Below are 16,599 nucleotides of genomic sequence, written 5' to 3' on the forward strand. Positions count from 1 at the left end.
TGGGCTGAAATTTGAGAGCGAAAGCTTCTGTTTTGATACGATGACTAGGGTTTTATCAGAGTTGGTTTTGGAAGTGGTCCAAGATGGATGCTTAACAACAGCAAAGGGGTTTCCCATGCAGCCAAATCGGAGGTAGCAATTTTTATGGCCTTTTTTGTTGTTGATGTTGTTGGGTTTTTCTACAGATTTTCCAGGCAGGTGGAATCTGAGAAAGTCATTTAAGCCGCACTCCTGTATTCAGAGCGCTGGAAGTCAGCCCCACTCAACCCAGTGGATGCATTTCCAAGCAGGCCTGCCAGATGTTAGCTAGCTATGCAGTGGGATTATTCTCATCTGTACTGCAATACGCAGCACTAATGGTTGTTTGTACCGGTGATAATAGCAACAATAGCATTCTGTACTTTCTTTTTAGCTTGTGATTTATATCCAGTCTTCCTCCTTTTCTTTTAAAGAATTCACTGTTTTGTCCTGTGGTTCTATTTGTTCAGTGTTTGACTGATATCATCTTGGAGCTGAACGATACAGCATTAATCACCAATATTGTTCAATATAACTTTTCACTTGCTGGGGTAAATTGTGTAATTGTTAGCTCCCTTTTTCCAGTATGAATAATATAGTTGGTCTGGGTAAATAACTCAGATTTTCTTTATGTCAAATTATATCTTACTTTCTAGGGAAGAAAAGTTATTATTGCTGACTGTCTGGTGAAAAATCTGTTGATAGCAGTGGTTGGTTTATTTCCTTTGCCTTTTTCATATTTGGTGCTCTTCACAGTGTTGATAATTTTTCCATTCCATCTTGTTTCCAAGCACTAAATCTGAGGAAATATCTTTCTTTAACAGGCTATGTTTTCAGAGTTGAGCATTACAGAATCCCCATCCAAACAAGTCATATTATCATGCACACTTATTTTGGTTTTTTGCCTGAATGAGTCGGGGAGGATTAACCACGATTAGGTCAGTTATTTGGATTACTGGCAAGAGTATTTATATCTTCAAGCATGCTGTGTGGTAGTGATATTTGATGGTAGAAGAGGGAAGGGAAGGGAAGGAAAAAAGGGAAGGGAAGGAAAAGGAAAGGAAAGGAAAGGAAAAAAGAAGGAAATGGAGGGGAGGGGAGGGGAGGAGAAGGGAAGGGAAGGAAAAAGGAAAGGAAAGGAAAGGAAAAGAAAGGAAAGGAGAAAGAGAAAGAAAGAAAGAAAGAAAGAAAGACACACAGAAAAAAGAAAGAAAGAAAGAAAGAAAGAAAGAGAAAGAAAGAAAGAAAGAAAGAAAGAAAGAAAGAAAGAAAGAAAGAAAGAAAGAAGAAAGAAAGTTTTTAAATTAGATATCTGAAGTATGTGTCTATTTCTTCTGGCTATTTTGTCTTAATCTTTATATTTGGTGCCCCAATGGTTAATGAACAATTGTTTATTATTATATATCAGAACTTGGAAATTTACTTCTGAATTTTAGGCTATATATTTCTTTTTTTTTATTTATTTCATCAGAATTTATTGGGTTTGACAGACTGGGACAATTCTAAAGAATTGTGAGCAATATTCCTGCTTTAATCTTTTCGTCTTACGAAATAGGGAAGGACAGTTGCCTATCTGTAATTGATCAATTGTTGGAAGAAAAGTCACCAACAAAATGTGAGTTCAACAATAGAATCTCTTCAACAAGACATTATTGCTGAATAATCTCTGCTGGCTTCTTTGTAAAAACCACAGTAGTAGGAAACATATTCCTTGGACATGGCATTGCCAGTCGGTCTTTGGAATAGTGTACTTTCTCTGTATAAATTCCAAATGTAACCAAGTTATGACAGCTGTTCTGCTGAAAGCTGTCAGATTCCTGAATCTATCATACTGGTAGTGTTACACCAAACACTCCCAAATATTTCTGATAAGGAAGACAATTCAGAAGGGTATAAAAATCCTTCTTCCTTCTTCAGATGAGTTCAGTCTGTAACTGAACCATCCAAACGTGGTTTTTTTTTTTTTTGCAGTCTTCATTATACAAAATTTCATTAATTTGTTTTCAAGAAAATTTGAAGAGTAAGCCAGGAAAGTAGCAAGCACTATGGGATAGAAAGGACACTGGAGCACTGATGATGTTACCTAGTTGGGTCATGAAACGTCTGCAAGAAAACAAGCTCAGAGAGCACCAAGGACCCCTCATTTCTACAAATATTCTCCTTTATCACTAAAAGATACGGTTACATTCCCCAGTTATGGTGCCTCCCCAGAAGTTGAACTCCTTGGAAACTTACAAAAAGTGTGTAGATGGTTTATTAGATTGTATTGAATTTAATAGGAGATGAAAGTTTAACATAACAAGTGATAAAGAATATGAATAGAATAAAAGAGCAGTCCTGGAACAGAATAAAGTCAGTTTGAAATCAATTTGTATGCAGCGTGGTCCATGAAAATGGCTACCATTGGGATTTAAAAAAAAACATTTTTAAATAATAACAAAATGTCAAAGGAAACTTGGGAGACGTTCCTCCAGATTGAATATTTCCTATATTGATTATTAGTCAATAATAATAATTAGTGATAATTAATGTATTTTTGACAGTATGAAGTTTGTAGCCGAGGGAAGAAGGAAGGCTCTACCTCCGAGTATTTTGAAAGGAAAGAAGAAGAAAACGTGTGTGTTTCTGACCTTCTGTGTAGAGGGATTTCCTGGACAGGCCATGGGAAGTGAGGATGAAGATTTTTCCAGAATGCGAGCGAACAGACATAACTTCAGCCCCCCTGATGCCATCATAAATAAAAGCTGGACAGTAACAGTGCTTCCCTGCACCAGCCTAAATTCCTTGAGGCCCTCTTTTAAAAACTTTTAAAGTTTAAAGGCATGATAAATGGGAACCTAGAAGTGAAAGGTTAAAAAAATAATCAGTTTATCACATCTCAAGCCAGATACAGATCGGCCTGCGCCAATTTCCTTTGTGATGCGCTGGGCCCAACGGCAGCAGCCCACAATCGAGTTGTCCTCTTTGTCCAAATAACTTCGAATGATGGGCTCCATCTTGAGCAGTGGCAGCCTCGGTTGATGTAGGCCCAACGTGGAGATGAAAGGTCGGCCGAGGGGTCTTTGTTGGCGGGGGGCCACCTGCCAGCTGAAGTGGGTTTAAAGACCTGTCACCACATCCTGAGGTTATGAGAACTCATTAGGTGGAATGATAGTCCACAACGGGTTTTAGCCTCGGGGTGACCTTTCCACACAAAACGGGAGATTTTGGAAATTCTTCAGAGGCTTTCTGAAGGGGTACTCGAGATGGTCAATGATATTTTTTCCCTAAATAGTACCTCTTCAATTTTATAGGCTTCTGCCAATATTACAATTATCATTATTTCTCCTCTTTTGTGATACCTAATCTAATGTTATTGACCATAAAAAGATAAGGAGGTTGGACCAGGCTAGTCCCTGGATGGTAGGTTATAGGCAAGAGTAAGAAGCAAGCAAAAACAAAACAAAAGAAAAGAAAAGAAAACACAACACAAAACAACAGAAGAACTGAAGAACAAAGTTGGAAGAGACCTTGGAGGTCTTCTTCTCCATCCCCCTGTTCAAGCAGGAAACCCTAGGCCATTGGAGACAAATGGCTGTCCAATCTCTTCTTAAAAGCCTCCAGTGTTGGAGCCCCCACCACCTCTGGAGGGAAGCCATAGTAGTAATTAATTTTTCTCACTGTCAGGAAATTTCTCCTTAGTGCTAGGTTGCTCCTCTCCTTTGATTTGTTTCCAGAAGGTATTGGCACACAATTTATCTGTTGTTAAAATATGGAAGCATCCACTTCCAAATTATTTATTTATTTATTACTCATATTTCTATGCCGCCCACTCTCCAAGGACTTTGGGTGGCTTACACCAAAGACAGTATACTAAATAGCATATTGCCCCCAACAATCTGGGTCCTCATTTTACCCACCTCGGAAGGATGGAAGGCTGAGTCAACCTTGAGCCAGTGAAATTTGATCCGCTGATCTGCTGAACTAGCAGTCAGCTGAAGTAGCTGCAGTACTGCACCCTAACCACTGCACCACCTTGGCTCTTTTTTCAAATTAAAAAGGTCACTGGCTTTATTATTTATTTATTTATTTATTTTTTCAGATTTCTATACCGCCCTTCTCCTTTTGGACTCAGGGCGGTGAACAGCCAAAGTAAAACATTTGTACACAAAAGTTAAAATAGATTTAAAATAATTAAATAAAGTTTGGCCCATAATTTAAAACATTTCAATTCAATTGCCCTTAAAAGACAACTAAATTCTTTAAAGTTGGTCTATCAGTGATGGTATCCATTCTGGCCACATCATTTTGGGATGGGAAGCAGCCATGCCACCCATTACATTTTTTGGAAACAACAGAGAGAACAGGTTTCATGAGTATCATTCCAATTTTGCTACTCGGAGTAGAGTACTTAGGCCTTTGGCTTGTTATATTCCTGTTTTCACTGAATTTCAGTAATATATGATCTACTGCCATAAAGGACTTCCTGATTCTATTGGGATTCATCCATGCTTGGCTTCCTTGCCTAAGTAAGTCGAGTTTTAATTTATCTAACAGAGAAAAGTGGGGTGATCTATGGGAGACGGAGAAAGCAATAGGGATGTCTTACATTTTGAGTCTCTTCTGCTTCTCTTTTTTTCCTGTTGTCAGCTCAGACCAATGTTTTCTTACATTTCTACGAGGCTTCAGAGAAAAGAAAGAGAAAAGAGGTGCAGCTATTCTCTTCTGTTGGAGCGGCTTTTCTTCCAATTCAGTTTATTTGCATTTGCAGGTGAAGGGCTGCATTTTTCAAATATTCCATCTGTAAAACAGACCGACAAAAAGGGAACAAGACTGTCCCAGATGACAGGAAGCCACTTTTTGTTCTGCTTGGGACCATTTGATTTTGTTTCATATCTAACAATACCGCAATCACGCCATCTGCATGAAACTATTTCAGGGTTCTGTTGTGTCGCTTGATGAGATGGAATTCAGGGTGTGAACGTGTGATTGAAAAAGCCAGAGAGTGTGATTGCAATCAATTTAAATATCCTTCGATCAGCGTAGCTTTTGGATCCCAGTTATGGAAAGTGGGAAGTGAAATGTCACATATCTATTCCTGGAACCTGATCTTTCTGAGTTCTTTGGGACCGGTGCTTGGAGATGTTTAAATCTTCAATGCTGGGTTGTCGATAATTTGGGTTTCCTCTCCCCAAAAAAGTACAATTGTGCTCCAGTATTCTCTTCATACGAGGGTTCTAATTTTTTAAAAATACATGAATCATTTCTTTTACTGCCAACGTTTTTAACCGTCTGTTTGTCCTGCGCCAAGTTTAGGAATGCAATGCAATGCAGAGGACTGTGGGCACTGAAGGATCAACTCATTTCAGTTCAAGTATTAGTTGGAAAATTATGAACCCAGGTTATTTGCAATAAAGTGTGAACAAAAGAGTTGAATAACAGAGTTGGAAGGGACCTTGGAGGTCTTCTAGTCCAACCCCCTGATCAAGCAGGAGAGCTTATGCCCTTTCAGACAAGTGGCTCTCCAGTCTCTTTCTTGAAAACTTCCAGTGATGGAGCACCCACCATTTTCTTTCTTTCTTTCAAGCCCTAAGAAAAAAGAGAGAAGGAGGCTGGTGAGCAGAAGGAGGAAAAAGAGCCAAGTGTTTGCCTGAAGCCAAGAGGGCTGATGCGGGAACTATAACACCTTCCTCCTAGGACAATCAAGTCCCCTTGAAAGAAGGGCTGGGATGAGGAAGGCTTATTATTATAAGCAAAAAGTATTTTTAAAAGCCAAGTTGGCCCTGTCTTTTTTAAAAAAGGGCAGGCATGCAAAGGCATTGATGACGTTTTCAAAGCTTGAAGGCCTGATTGTTTTCTCACTCTCTCTCTCTCTCTCTCTCTCTCCCCCACGTGGCTGGCCTTTGCTTTTGTGAGACTTGGCAGTGCGGCTTTGTGTCTTCCCAGGGAGTTTCCTTGTGCGAAAGACATTTAGCATCTTCACAGCTAGGAACAAGTCCCCCGCCCCACCGAGAACATGTCAGATAACAGCCACTTCCACCCAAGGAGAGTCTGGAGATAAGGGGAGATGTTTACCCAAAGAAGAGGGCGGTTGCTGCTTCTTCGCTCCCTGCAGAAGCCTGGCAGGCAGGGACCCCTATTTCCCCACGGCCCCTCCTGCCAAGTCAGGAGGAAAACAAAGAAAGTTATCATGGGAGGAATTTGGTCAAGGTTCCAGAAAAACACAGAGGGGCCTATGAGGTTCTTCCCAATACTTTCAGAGAGATTGAGGCTTACTTGCTGGGTCTTTATTAATAACCTGAATAAAAACTCAGTGGAGGAAAATGGCTTAATATTACATTTCTCTTCCAACGTTGTTCTTGTTCTCTCTTCACCGTTTTTTTATACTTTCTGTAATATCCCAGCCTAACATGCACACAGTTTCTCCAAGATGACCACAACAAAAGGGGGATTACAGGTTCTCCAACTTGGTCATTAAGAAAAGCAGTCATCAAGTGAAGCTGCGACTGTGCTTATGATCTCATTTCAGCTTAATTTTGCTCTGCAGTTCTGCAAAGGTTGTATATGCGAGGACTGCAGGGGCGGGTTTCAAAACCCCTCACTACCAGTTTGCTCGTGGGCACACGCATGCTCGCACATGTGACGCTTCTGTGCATGCGCAGAAGCATCTGGGTGGGTAAGTAGAGCCTCCCGCCGCTGCCGCTACCAGTTTTCCCGATTCGGTGCGAACTGGTAGCAACCCACCCCTGGAGGACTGGCCACCAAGTTACTTTTTCGTCACATTGTAACTGCAAGCGGACGCTAAACAAAGCATTCGCTAAATGAAGATATCTGTACTGTGATCTTCCATGAAGAGGCCATCAATCAAGATGTACAACGTGTGGATATCTGTCAATCTCCTTCCCTTATTAAAATCCCAGGCAAAAACATGGAACGGAATTACTGGTAGGCCTCCATATTTGGCTGAGAGAGAAAGAGACTCGGTTTAATTTCTGTTTGTTCCAAGGAAAAATCATATTCTTTGTTAATGCATCTCATGCATGATACTGAGGAACGAAGCGTGCTGGTACATTCCAGATTTGAAAATGTCCACAGCCCCATGAGGTATGAAGCACTTGCCAAGTGTGTGAATACTAGCCTCCCTCCAAATTCAAAGCGTAAATTTCCCAGGCCTTGAAATAGGAGCATTTCTTCCCAGCCTGTGGAGATTCACGTGCAACTCTACAGATAACGAAGCAATCAGCTTTGCTACAAAGTGGCTGTGAGGCTCTTTATTTTTGAGATTTTGAGAGAGGAAATGTGCTCTGCCAGCCAATGGACTCTGATGAAGAGAAACAAAATGGTGGGTCCTTGGGGCTCTCTGAGCTTTGTTGTTGTCTTGCGTACATTTCATGACCCAACTAGGTAACTCCATCAATGGTAGAAAGAGTGGGGCTGGCCCTCTTTTTAACTCTGCTCCCGTCTATCACTGAAGATGTTACCTAGTTGGGTAATGAATCCTCTGCAAGGAAACAACCAAGCCCAGAGAGCCCCAAGGACATCCCTCATTTCAACCCTGAGCTACAAATATTCTCTTCTACTGGAACATTTTGCCAAAAGAAACACAGACCCACCATTATTACAGGTTAATTATTCATCACCTCTCCTTAAGCGTCATTTCTGCTGACTATATTAGCTTTCCTAAGTAGTCTCTACCAGAATGGATGCATTGCTAACTGGGAATTCTGGGAAATGGAATCCAAACTGGGAGGACACCAGTTTAAGAAGACAGCATTAATTCTAGTATTCTAGAAGCCAAGAGGAAGTGGAGTCTATCATTAAAAAAAACCCTCTATCTACCTCAGTAATGAGCTCGTTTATCTTTTTCTTTCTGCGCTAAAACAACCAGATTATTGAAACTATAATCAGAAACTTTCCTCAACTGTTCTAATTGCTTTGCTGTCTCATTTCCAGAATTGCGGTCTTCTGTTTGGAAGATGATAGCCAAGCCAAAATTAATAAGAAAAAATTGCCAAATAAGACCTGAATTTTCTGTCCACTTTGTGAAATGATTATGTTGCACTGCTATTGAATCAATCACCACAAATAATAACAGCCACAAGGGAGTTGAATGTGACCATCAGTGCTCACCACAGAACATAATAAATGGAACATGAGAATCCTGCAGAAAAATAAATAAAGCATCTTTAAAAATAGTTTTGATTAGAGAAAGGGCAAGTCTAACATGGAAATAAGATGTCATTTTATATCTAGATCTCTTAAAACCAGTTTAGGCTTAGAGTAGGAGCTGGTTTCTTCCAAATGAAGCTTTAGAGAGGGTCGAAATCTAATGGATTTTCAGCATCATCTTTCCCACTCCAATGATTATCCTCCCAATCAAGTTAGGAAATGTTCCCCATGAACACAGATGCATTCTACATTGCTCTCAACTCATGTATAAACAACGCTGAACAAACCAATAATGGAAGATTGGAGAATGTTCCCAACTCCTGAATTTTGGGACCAGATGCCAAGAAGAAGAAGAAAAAAAAAAACAGTATTAGCTTTTGTAATCAATCAGTTTTTGTAAGCATTGAATTTCAAGACACCATGGAACAAAGTCAGCTTCTGAGGTTGTCACTTTTCCATAGTCTCGCTTCCTGTAGCTTCCAATCTAAGTGATTTTGAGAAAATACAGGATCTCAACACTGAAAAATTGCCTGTTTTGTGTTGTGAGCAATGTTGAAGTCTAGCTGGCTTCGGCATATAAGATAAAGAGAACAATTTCCCTGCAGTCCCTCATAAAATGGAATGGTTCGTTCTCTGCTTATCGGTGACTAAAATCTACTGGATTAGGGAATTGTACAGAACTTTTTATAAATTAAAAAATTGCTGGGCAGGCCAGGGGTATTTTCTCATCAACATTGTGAAGTAGAAGGAGTTTCTTGAATGGGAAAGTTTGAAAATCTCTGTTTGGGTAGTTCCTCTATTTTCCAAACTTGTCATGTTTGAATTTTGCAACTGTGGTGAATGTTGATTTATATAACATGTCACAGTTTGCAAACTTTGAAATAAACAATTTTCCATTTGACATAATGTAACTTATTCATGAATAAAGTATTCCAGCTTCCAATATTGGTTTCTTTCCACCATTTTATATGAATATTTGGAAATCAAAGCGCATTAAAACTGACTTATATAGAAGGCACTAACCTACGAATGAAATGTACCCTGTAGATTTACTCGTTTCTACACATTGTTTGGCTTGCATTACTTTGAAGTTTTCAAAGTATTTAATTTTCTGTCGACTTTATTCAAAAGTTTTCCTTGGACAGAAGCTCTGCAGTGATATTTTACGGTGGTTTAGTTGTACATTATTTACACTAACAAAACATTTGGTTCATTTGCTTACAAGGTAGCTGCATTTTGAAAATGACATTCTTTGGATTCTGTATGCTATTTGAACATGATTCCTTTCGGGCACCCTTTTTCCAGCTCTTGATTTAGAAGTTTAATGAAGGCATTATAACAGGCTGTTATTGTAAATTGTACTAGAAAGAAAGATCTGTTCAATTCTGGTAAACAAAAATCCTAGGAAATGTGGAGTGCCAGTTTACTGTAAATCTGCAATCTGAAACAGACATATTAAGGTGGAGGCCTTATAGCTGAGTAATGCAGGGACATCTGGCTACTGTTAAATAAGTGCAGGGCTTCCTTTTCAGAAAGTTGTCAAGACAAAACGTTCAAATTCCAGATATTTGCAAATTGAAGAGGGGAGGGGAGGAGAAGGGCAGGCATTCCAAGTGCTGAGAATTTGGACTGCAGAGTTTACCTTCATGCGAGATCCAGGGCTACACCAAATATTTGGAGTTGAGGTCTCAGGGTAAAAGGCACCAAGTTTTCTCAGCAGAGGCTCAAGAGCCACGCCTGGCAAATCATAAATTCCATCCGAATGAGGCAGCAGACCCTCAGGGGAAGAAGGGCAGCCGGGGCCTTGTGGAGTCAGAGTCCTGGCTGAACCCTCTGAAGTAAGTCTGGCTACTACACACAGGTTGTTTGGTGATACATTATAGGGAAAAAGGGAAAGCGCTTTTGGCAATGTAGGTAAATTACCTGACTTGGAAAGGAGAGAGTAACAGGGGGACATTATACTCACAGTGCTTTTCTACATGGAAACTAGGTCCCTCAATTTAATCAGTTGATAAAGTTGCAGAAGGACACCTAAACAACCTTTATTATTCCCCTCCCCCCCCAAGTACCATCCAGATGTGTTGGACTACCAATTTCCACTGTTCCTAGACATTGTTGAATTTTGTTCAATGTAACCATGGTTGATTGCAGACATGGCTCTGGAGGAAAGGGACATTTTATAAGGCAGATTCTTTGAAAAAATAGAAAGCTCCTATGCAACATGGTGCAAAAATGCCAATAACCCAATAAAAAGGAAATATATGAAAACATTTAATATTGTCAAATCTCATGAGAATTTGGTAAGCATGAACTCTTATGAAACTGGGGGTGGCCACCTGAAGCCTCTCACAAGGTCTTGGGAGAGGAGACTGAAATCTCATGAAATGGGATGCTGTTACAAAAATGTGGCCACAACGATGCCCATAGATATGTGAATGGAATGGAAAATATGGAATGGAGGAGAGGAGAGGAAAGGAGAGATGTGGCCAAGTGTGATTGGACACACAAGGTATCACGTTGTGATACACCTGCGGACACTCTTTTTAAAGTTGAATTGGAGAGGAGAAAGGTTGTTCCTACCAAAGAACCTTAATAACATTTATTCCCTGTCATGAAGAATAAAATGAGGCGTTGGCTACCTGGCCATGCTCAAGAGCTCCTTTCTGCTTCTGCCAGGCCTGAATGAATGAAGCAAACGTATTGGGTGGACTTGGCCGGCTGTCCAGCTGCCGTAGGCATAAAGGGGCCCTTTGTAGTTGTGTTCCATCTGAACGATGTTTTGGAATAAATAGACAAAAGGAAACACACAGAAAATACACCTCTCTCCAGTAACCCCAAGTCACTGGCAGGGAGAGGAAACGGTTTGTTTTGTAGCCCAATTCAGGGTGTGCTACGTGGGTTCTTTTGGGTTCAGTTTTTCCTCTCTTTGTGCCAATAAGTGTCACCTCAGGTTTTTTTCATGGATGAGAAGTCATGAACTGTCGTGTGAGATGGCTGAAATCTTCAGGAACTTGGATCTTCTTGACCTCTAAGGAAGGTCTCAGAGGAAAGTACTGAAATCTCATGCCATGTGTTGGGTCATTAGGAATCAAGTCTGACTTGAAGCACTCTTTACCCACCCGCCCCCCAAAAATCCTCTTTGAGTCTATGTCTGAGTATGTGAGTGATTGACAATGGGCTGAAGATGGGGTGGGATGCTAATCCTGGCCTACTGTCCATGGACTTCTCCAAGGAGGTACTTAAATGGATCTGAAAGTGATTGTGCTTCTGAAGAGCTGAGATCTGATTTCATGAGAATCCCAGATTGTATGTAAAACTGTCCTCCTGGGAGGCATAGGTGCCAACTGATGGAAAAGAGAGAGAGAGAGAGAGAGAGAGGGAGAGAGAGAGAGAGAAGGGAGGTTTATGGGGGCACAAACTCTTCAATCCTTTTGGCTCCATGAAGATGGAGAAAGGACATCTAGAGAGAAGGACTGTTCCAGGGTTCAAAGCTCTTTATGAGTTCTCCTTCCAAGAAGCCTGAATCTGGAAAAAAAAAGAATTCCTGATGAAGCCTGCAGGATGTCACAGCTTGCTTGGAAAATACCAGATGTTCAGGGTCCTTCAACCTCCCTACGCTTTATATCCATCACCAGTCCCTATCATATCTCACTTTCTCTGTCTTCCATGCTAATTGAGCAGAAAAATAATCAAAACTCCTTAAGCTGTTTCCCATTTATCTCAATTCCCTGGCCTGTGTATCTGTTCTTCTGAAATGGGACACATTTCTCGCTCAGATACACCTCAACTGACATGGCTTTTCCAGAGAAATTACCCTGGAAATAACTGCAGCAATGCAAGGAGGCAAAAATATTTCCCAAAATTCAAAGATTTGATTCCTAATTTAACCTTTGCCAAATTTTATATCCTCAGAAGAAGAGGATATATTTTTTTCAGAGGACGTACACAAACACACACACATTTAAAGGCATTTAGCACATCCGCAAGACCTCCTCCTCTGTGATTAGTAGTCTTTTATACTTCGTAAGAACTTGTAGCATCTACAAATTTACATTAAGTGTTGGCCAATAGAAGGCATCTGTCATTTACCATCATAAAACATAAGTGCCCAATTTCTTCAGTACAGTTGAACTGTGTAGTTCCAGAACAGTCAACTGGCAACTAACATATTTTATGAATTGTCCAATGTGGAATTGAACTTCATTTTGGGAGTTAGTGCATGCTGAGATGATTAATATTCCAGCCGTCTGAACTTTGGAACCAGGTTATAACTTTCTTTTTCAGGGTCTGTGAAAATGTGGCAATAACTAGTGCAAATATGACCAATTTATCTCATAACCCTGCTTTTATTTATTTATCCTTGGTGAAGTGGTGGGTGTATCGTTGATTTGTGGTCGTAGTTAAGTATTTTGAGCTTTTAAAATATAATGCGTAGCCATCAAACAATTTACACTTCTTTTAAAGTGTTTTCCAAGCTCTGTTTGCTAAAAGATGATCTTTTATTTCCCTTTACAGACCTCTGTTGGATTAACTAAGAAAAGACAAGTTTTCCGCAATATGAAGAGAAAGCATAATTGTGAAGGCATGAACAGGGCAAGCGTTTCCAAGCCACAACTTCTATGTCTACTTCTATTTTGGGGGATTCTGCTCTTTTCTGCTGAGGGGACATCAAAGCACCATGTTCCAAGACTGAAACTCTCTTACAAAGGTAAGAGGTTTTTTTTTTTAATGGTCCCTCTTTAATCTTCTTAGGCTTTTCAATGTAATGTATGTTTATTTCATGGAACATAACAGAATAACAAGAGTTGGAAGGGAGCTTGGAGGTCTTCTAGTCCAACTGTCTGCACAAGCAGGAGGCCCTATACAATTTGAGACAAATGAACTGTCCAGCCTCTTCTTAAAAGCCTCCAGTGATGGAGCACCCACAACTTCTGGTGGCAAGCTGTTCCGCTGGTTAATTGTCCTCACTGTTAGGAAGTTTCTCCTTTGTTCCAGGTTGCTTCTCTCCTTGATTACTTTCCACCTATTGCTTCTTGTCTTGAAACTGGGTAAGGTTGGTTATTTTAAATTAGGTTAGATCAATCAATTTGCATTAATTTACAAAGTTTACACTTACAGATTTATTTGATGGATGATGATGTTATCCATTCAGTTGTGTCCGGCTCTTGGCAATTCTAGGGCTAACTAGAAAATTACATCTTCTAGTAATTTATTTATAGCTGTACAAATGTTTTTAAATATACTTTATGCTGGTCAACTACCAAAGTTTCATTGAGTAAAATACAAGTGCCGTTAGATCCAATATGGTTGGGATTTGTGGCAGTGACTTTCCTATGGTATTTTTCAGGATATGTACAAGATAATTTATCTTATTAAATAAAAGCAGGCAACACAATTGTCATCAGACCTTCTGAAAATGGAATTTACTTGGCCAAACAAAACTTTTCAACACAAACCTTTATTTGGTTTTGTTTTGTTTAGGTCGAGTAGAAATACCTGGCAGTAGAATTGAAGATTTGTGAAACTGGTTTTAGGAGTCCTTCACTGATAATGTCACAATAAAGCACCATTAAAAATCAACACTACTAAGAAAATAGAACGTTGCATAATATAAAAGCCACAAACATACAAAACCATACGAGATCCTTCCTTGTGGATCTCAAATCTTAAAGGATCTCAAATTCTTGAAGTCCTTTTATGCTTTTGGCCCTGAATAAGGAGACTTCAAGATAGTGGCTTTCTTTTGAGAATGGGATGCAGCCCTTATGCATTCCTGAAGTTCTCCAGTGAGGTCCGTGGCTGAATTAATAAAGCATTTTTCAGTTTTCAGCCAACATAATTACCTGTTGCTGGCTTTCATGGTGGGGTGAATCTGCAGTCTTCCTAGTCAAAGAAGCATCGGCATTCCCCCTCCCCCCGGTTGAGACATCTGAATTGTTCTGAAGGAAGTCAAACGTTTTGATGAAACATGTCTCCGCCAACACACCTTCCAGATGCTGGAAGGGAAGTCTCAGCTGCAAGTTTGGAGAACTGATGCCAGAGGGGCTCAGCCTAAGTGGATAATAAGTACTTTTTGTGATGCTTCTTCTCCCGGTTTTAGATGCTAAATAGGGATGGCCATGTTTCTAACAGTCTTCTGCGTTTCCTCTCTGTTAATTATCCCTTCCACCGTCCTGCAGCCCAGCCTTCCCTCAGTGACATCAGTGGCTTATGCAGCAGCTGAACTAAGAATAACCTTTGAGAACTGACCCCTCTCGGTTTCGTGACAGTGTAAACAGTTATGAACTTGTCCGGGTTTTGCTTTTTTGGAAGTGCAAGAGGGTCTCCGTTGGAAGCAGGAGGGAGGGAAGGGGAAGCAAATACTTCTCCACAAGATACGGCAGCGTAATTCTCCAGTGGACTTGGCTGAGTCCCAGGAGATGAGATAGGCGGGAGAAAGAGAGGGAGGCGGTGGAGACAGTGGAACAGCTGGCTTGAACCGAGAAGGGTGGCTTCTCTCCTCCTTCTCCCCAAGGCTTTGTTTCCTTTCACCAGGGCTGCCTGGCTACACTTGACCCACTGCTTTCCTGTACCTCTTGGCAAGGAAGGCCAGGAAGCAACTTGTTTGATATGATCTGATGCATAGAATTTCCCATCCTACAGAAAGGGAGAACTGAGAAATAGCAAACACAATAGTAACGTGGTAAGTTGCATTCTGTAACAAGATGGCAGTGGCATCTTGGTAGCAACCTTCAAACCAGCTGATTAGTCAAAAGTCCCATTACAACAAAATGTACCCTGGCTTGAGGTACTAGCTAGCTGTACTTTAGACCCACACATTTGCTCCGTTCCCCTGAGAAGGAGGGGCTCTTTCTAAAGGCCACCTTGGAGACCCACTGGAGGTACAGGTTGAATACAGCCAGGAGGGCAAAAGGAAGGCCTCAAAGCCCAGGTTGATCTTAGGGAATTAGTTGCTAAGCAGAGTGATGGCATGAGGGAAAAAACTGTCCTTGCGTCTAGTGGTTCTGGCGTGCAATGCCCAATAACGTCGTTTTGAGGATAGAAGTTGAAACAGGATGTGAGGAGCAGTGGTGAAATCCATTTTTTTTTACTACCAGTTCCTATGGGCGTGGCTTGGTGGGCGTGGTGTGGCTTGGTGGGCGTGGCTTGGTGGGCGTGGCAGGGGAAGGATACTGCAAAATCTCCATTCCCTCCCCACTCCTGGGGGAAGGATACTGCAAAATCTCCATTCCCACCCCACTCCTGGGGCCAGCCAGAGGTGGTATTTACTGGTTCTCTGAACTGCTCAAAATTCCTGCTACCGGTTCTCCAGAATCTGTCAGAACCTGCTGGATTTCACTCCTGGTGAGGGGTCTGTAGATATTTTCACAGCCCTCTTTTTGACTCGTGCAGTATACACATCCTCAATGGAAGGCAGGTTGGTAGTAATTGTTTTTTCTGCAATTCTAATTATCCTCTGAAGTGTCTGTCTTGTTGGGTTGCAGAGCCAAACCAGAGAGTTATAGAGGTGCAGATGACAGACTCAATAATTCCTCTGTAGAACTGGATCAGCAGCTCCTTGGGCAGTTTGAGCTTTCTGAGTTGGCGCACAAAGAACATTCTTTGTTGTGCTTTTTTGATGATATTTTTGATGTTAGCTGTCCATTTTAGATCTTGCGATATGATAGAACCTAGAAACTTGGAGGTCTCTATCCCTGATACTGTATTGCTAAGTATTGTAAGAGGTGGTAATATAGGAGGGTTTCTCCTAAAATCTACTATTATTTCTTCAGTTTTGAGTGTGTTTAATAGATTAACAGATTAACAAGAGTTGGAAGGGACCTTATAGGTCATCTAGTCCAACCCTCCCCCCCACTCAAGCAGAAGACCCTACCCCATTTCTGACAAATGGCAGCCCAATGTTTTCTTGAAAGTCTCAAGTGATGAAGCTTCCACAACTTCTGAAGGCAACTTCTGTTTCATTGGTTGATTGTTCTGTCAGAAAGTTCCTCCTCATTTCTAGATTTTAATCTCTCCTTGGTCAGTTTCCATCCATTATTCCTTGTCTGGCCTTCGGGTGCTTTGGAGAATGGCTTGATCCCCCTCCTCTCTGTGGCAGCCCCTCAAATATTGGAAGGCTGTTATCATGTCTCCCCTGGTCCTTCTCTTCCCTAGCCAGGCCCAGTTCCTGCAACCGTTCATCATATATTTTAGCGTCCAGTCCCCTCATCATCCTGGTTGCTCTTCTCTACACTTTTTCTAGAGTCTCAACATCTTTTTTATAGTGTGGTGACCAAAAGTGGATGCAGTACTCTAGGTGTGGTCTTACTAGGGCTTTATAGAGTAGTGTTAGTCCCTCGCTTGATCTTGATTGTATCCATCTGTTAATGCAATTTAGGATTGTGTTGGCATTTTTAGCTGCCGCTTCACACGGCTGCCTCATATTTTGCTGAT

General features: G+C 41.0%; 1 protein-coding gene across 6 annotated transcripts in view; it reads left to right on the top strand.

The window, feature by feature from the left end:
• SEMA3D (semaphorin 3D) overlaps positions 1–16,599 on the top strand; it is a 116,784-nt gene that overhangs the window by 30,379 nt on the left and 69,806 nt on the right. For all 6 annotated transcript variants that reach the window (XM_034424856.3, XM_034424858.3, XM_087874363.1 and 3 more), the window contains one exon: positions 12,682–12,874. In XM_034424856.3, the coding sequence (XP_034280747.2) occupies positions 12,682–12,874 (193 nt within the window). The remainder of the gene's footprint in view (positions 1–12,681; positions 12,875–16,599) is intronic.

This window comes from Pantherophis guttatus, chromosome 7 (assembly GCF_059756535.1).
Source record: "Pantherophis guttatus breed Tessera chromosome 7, ASM5975653v1, whole genome shotgun sequence".
NCBI classification, from domain to species: Eukaryota; Metazoa; Chordata; class Lepidosauria; order Squamata; family Colubridae; genus Pantherophis; species Pantherophis guttatus.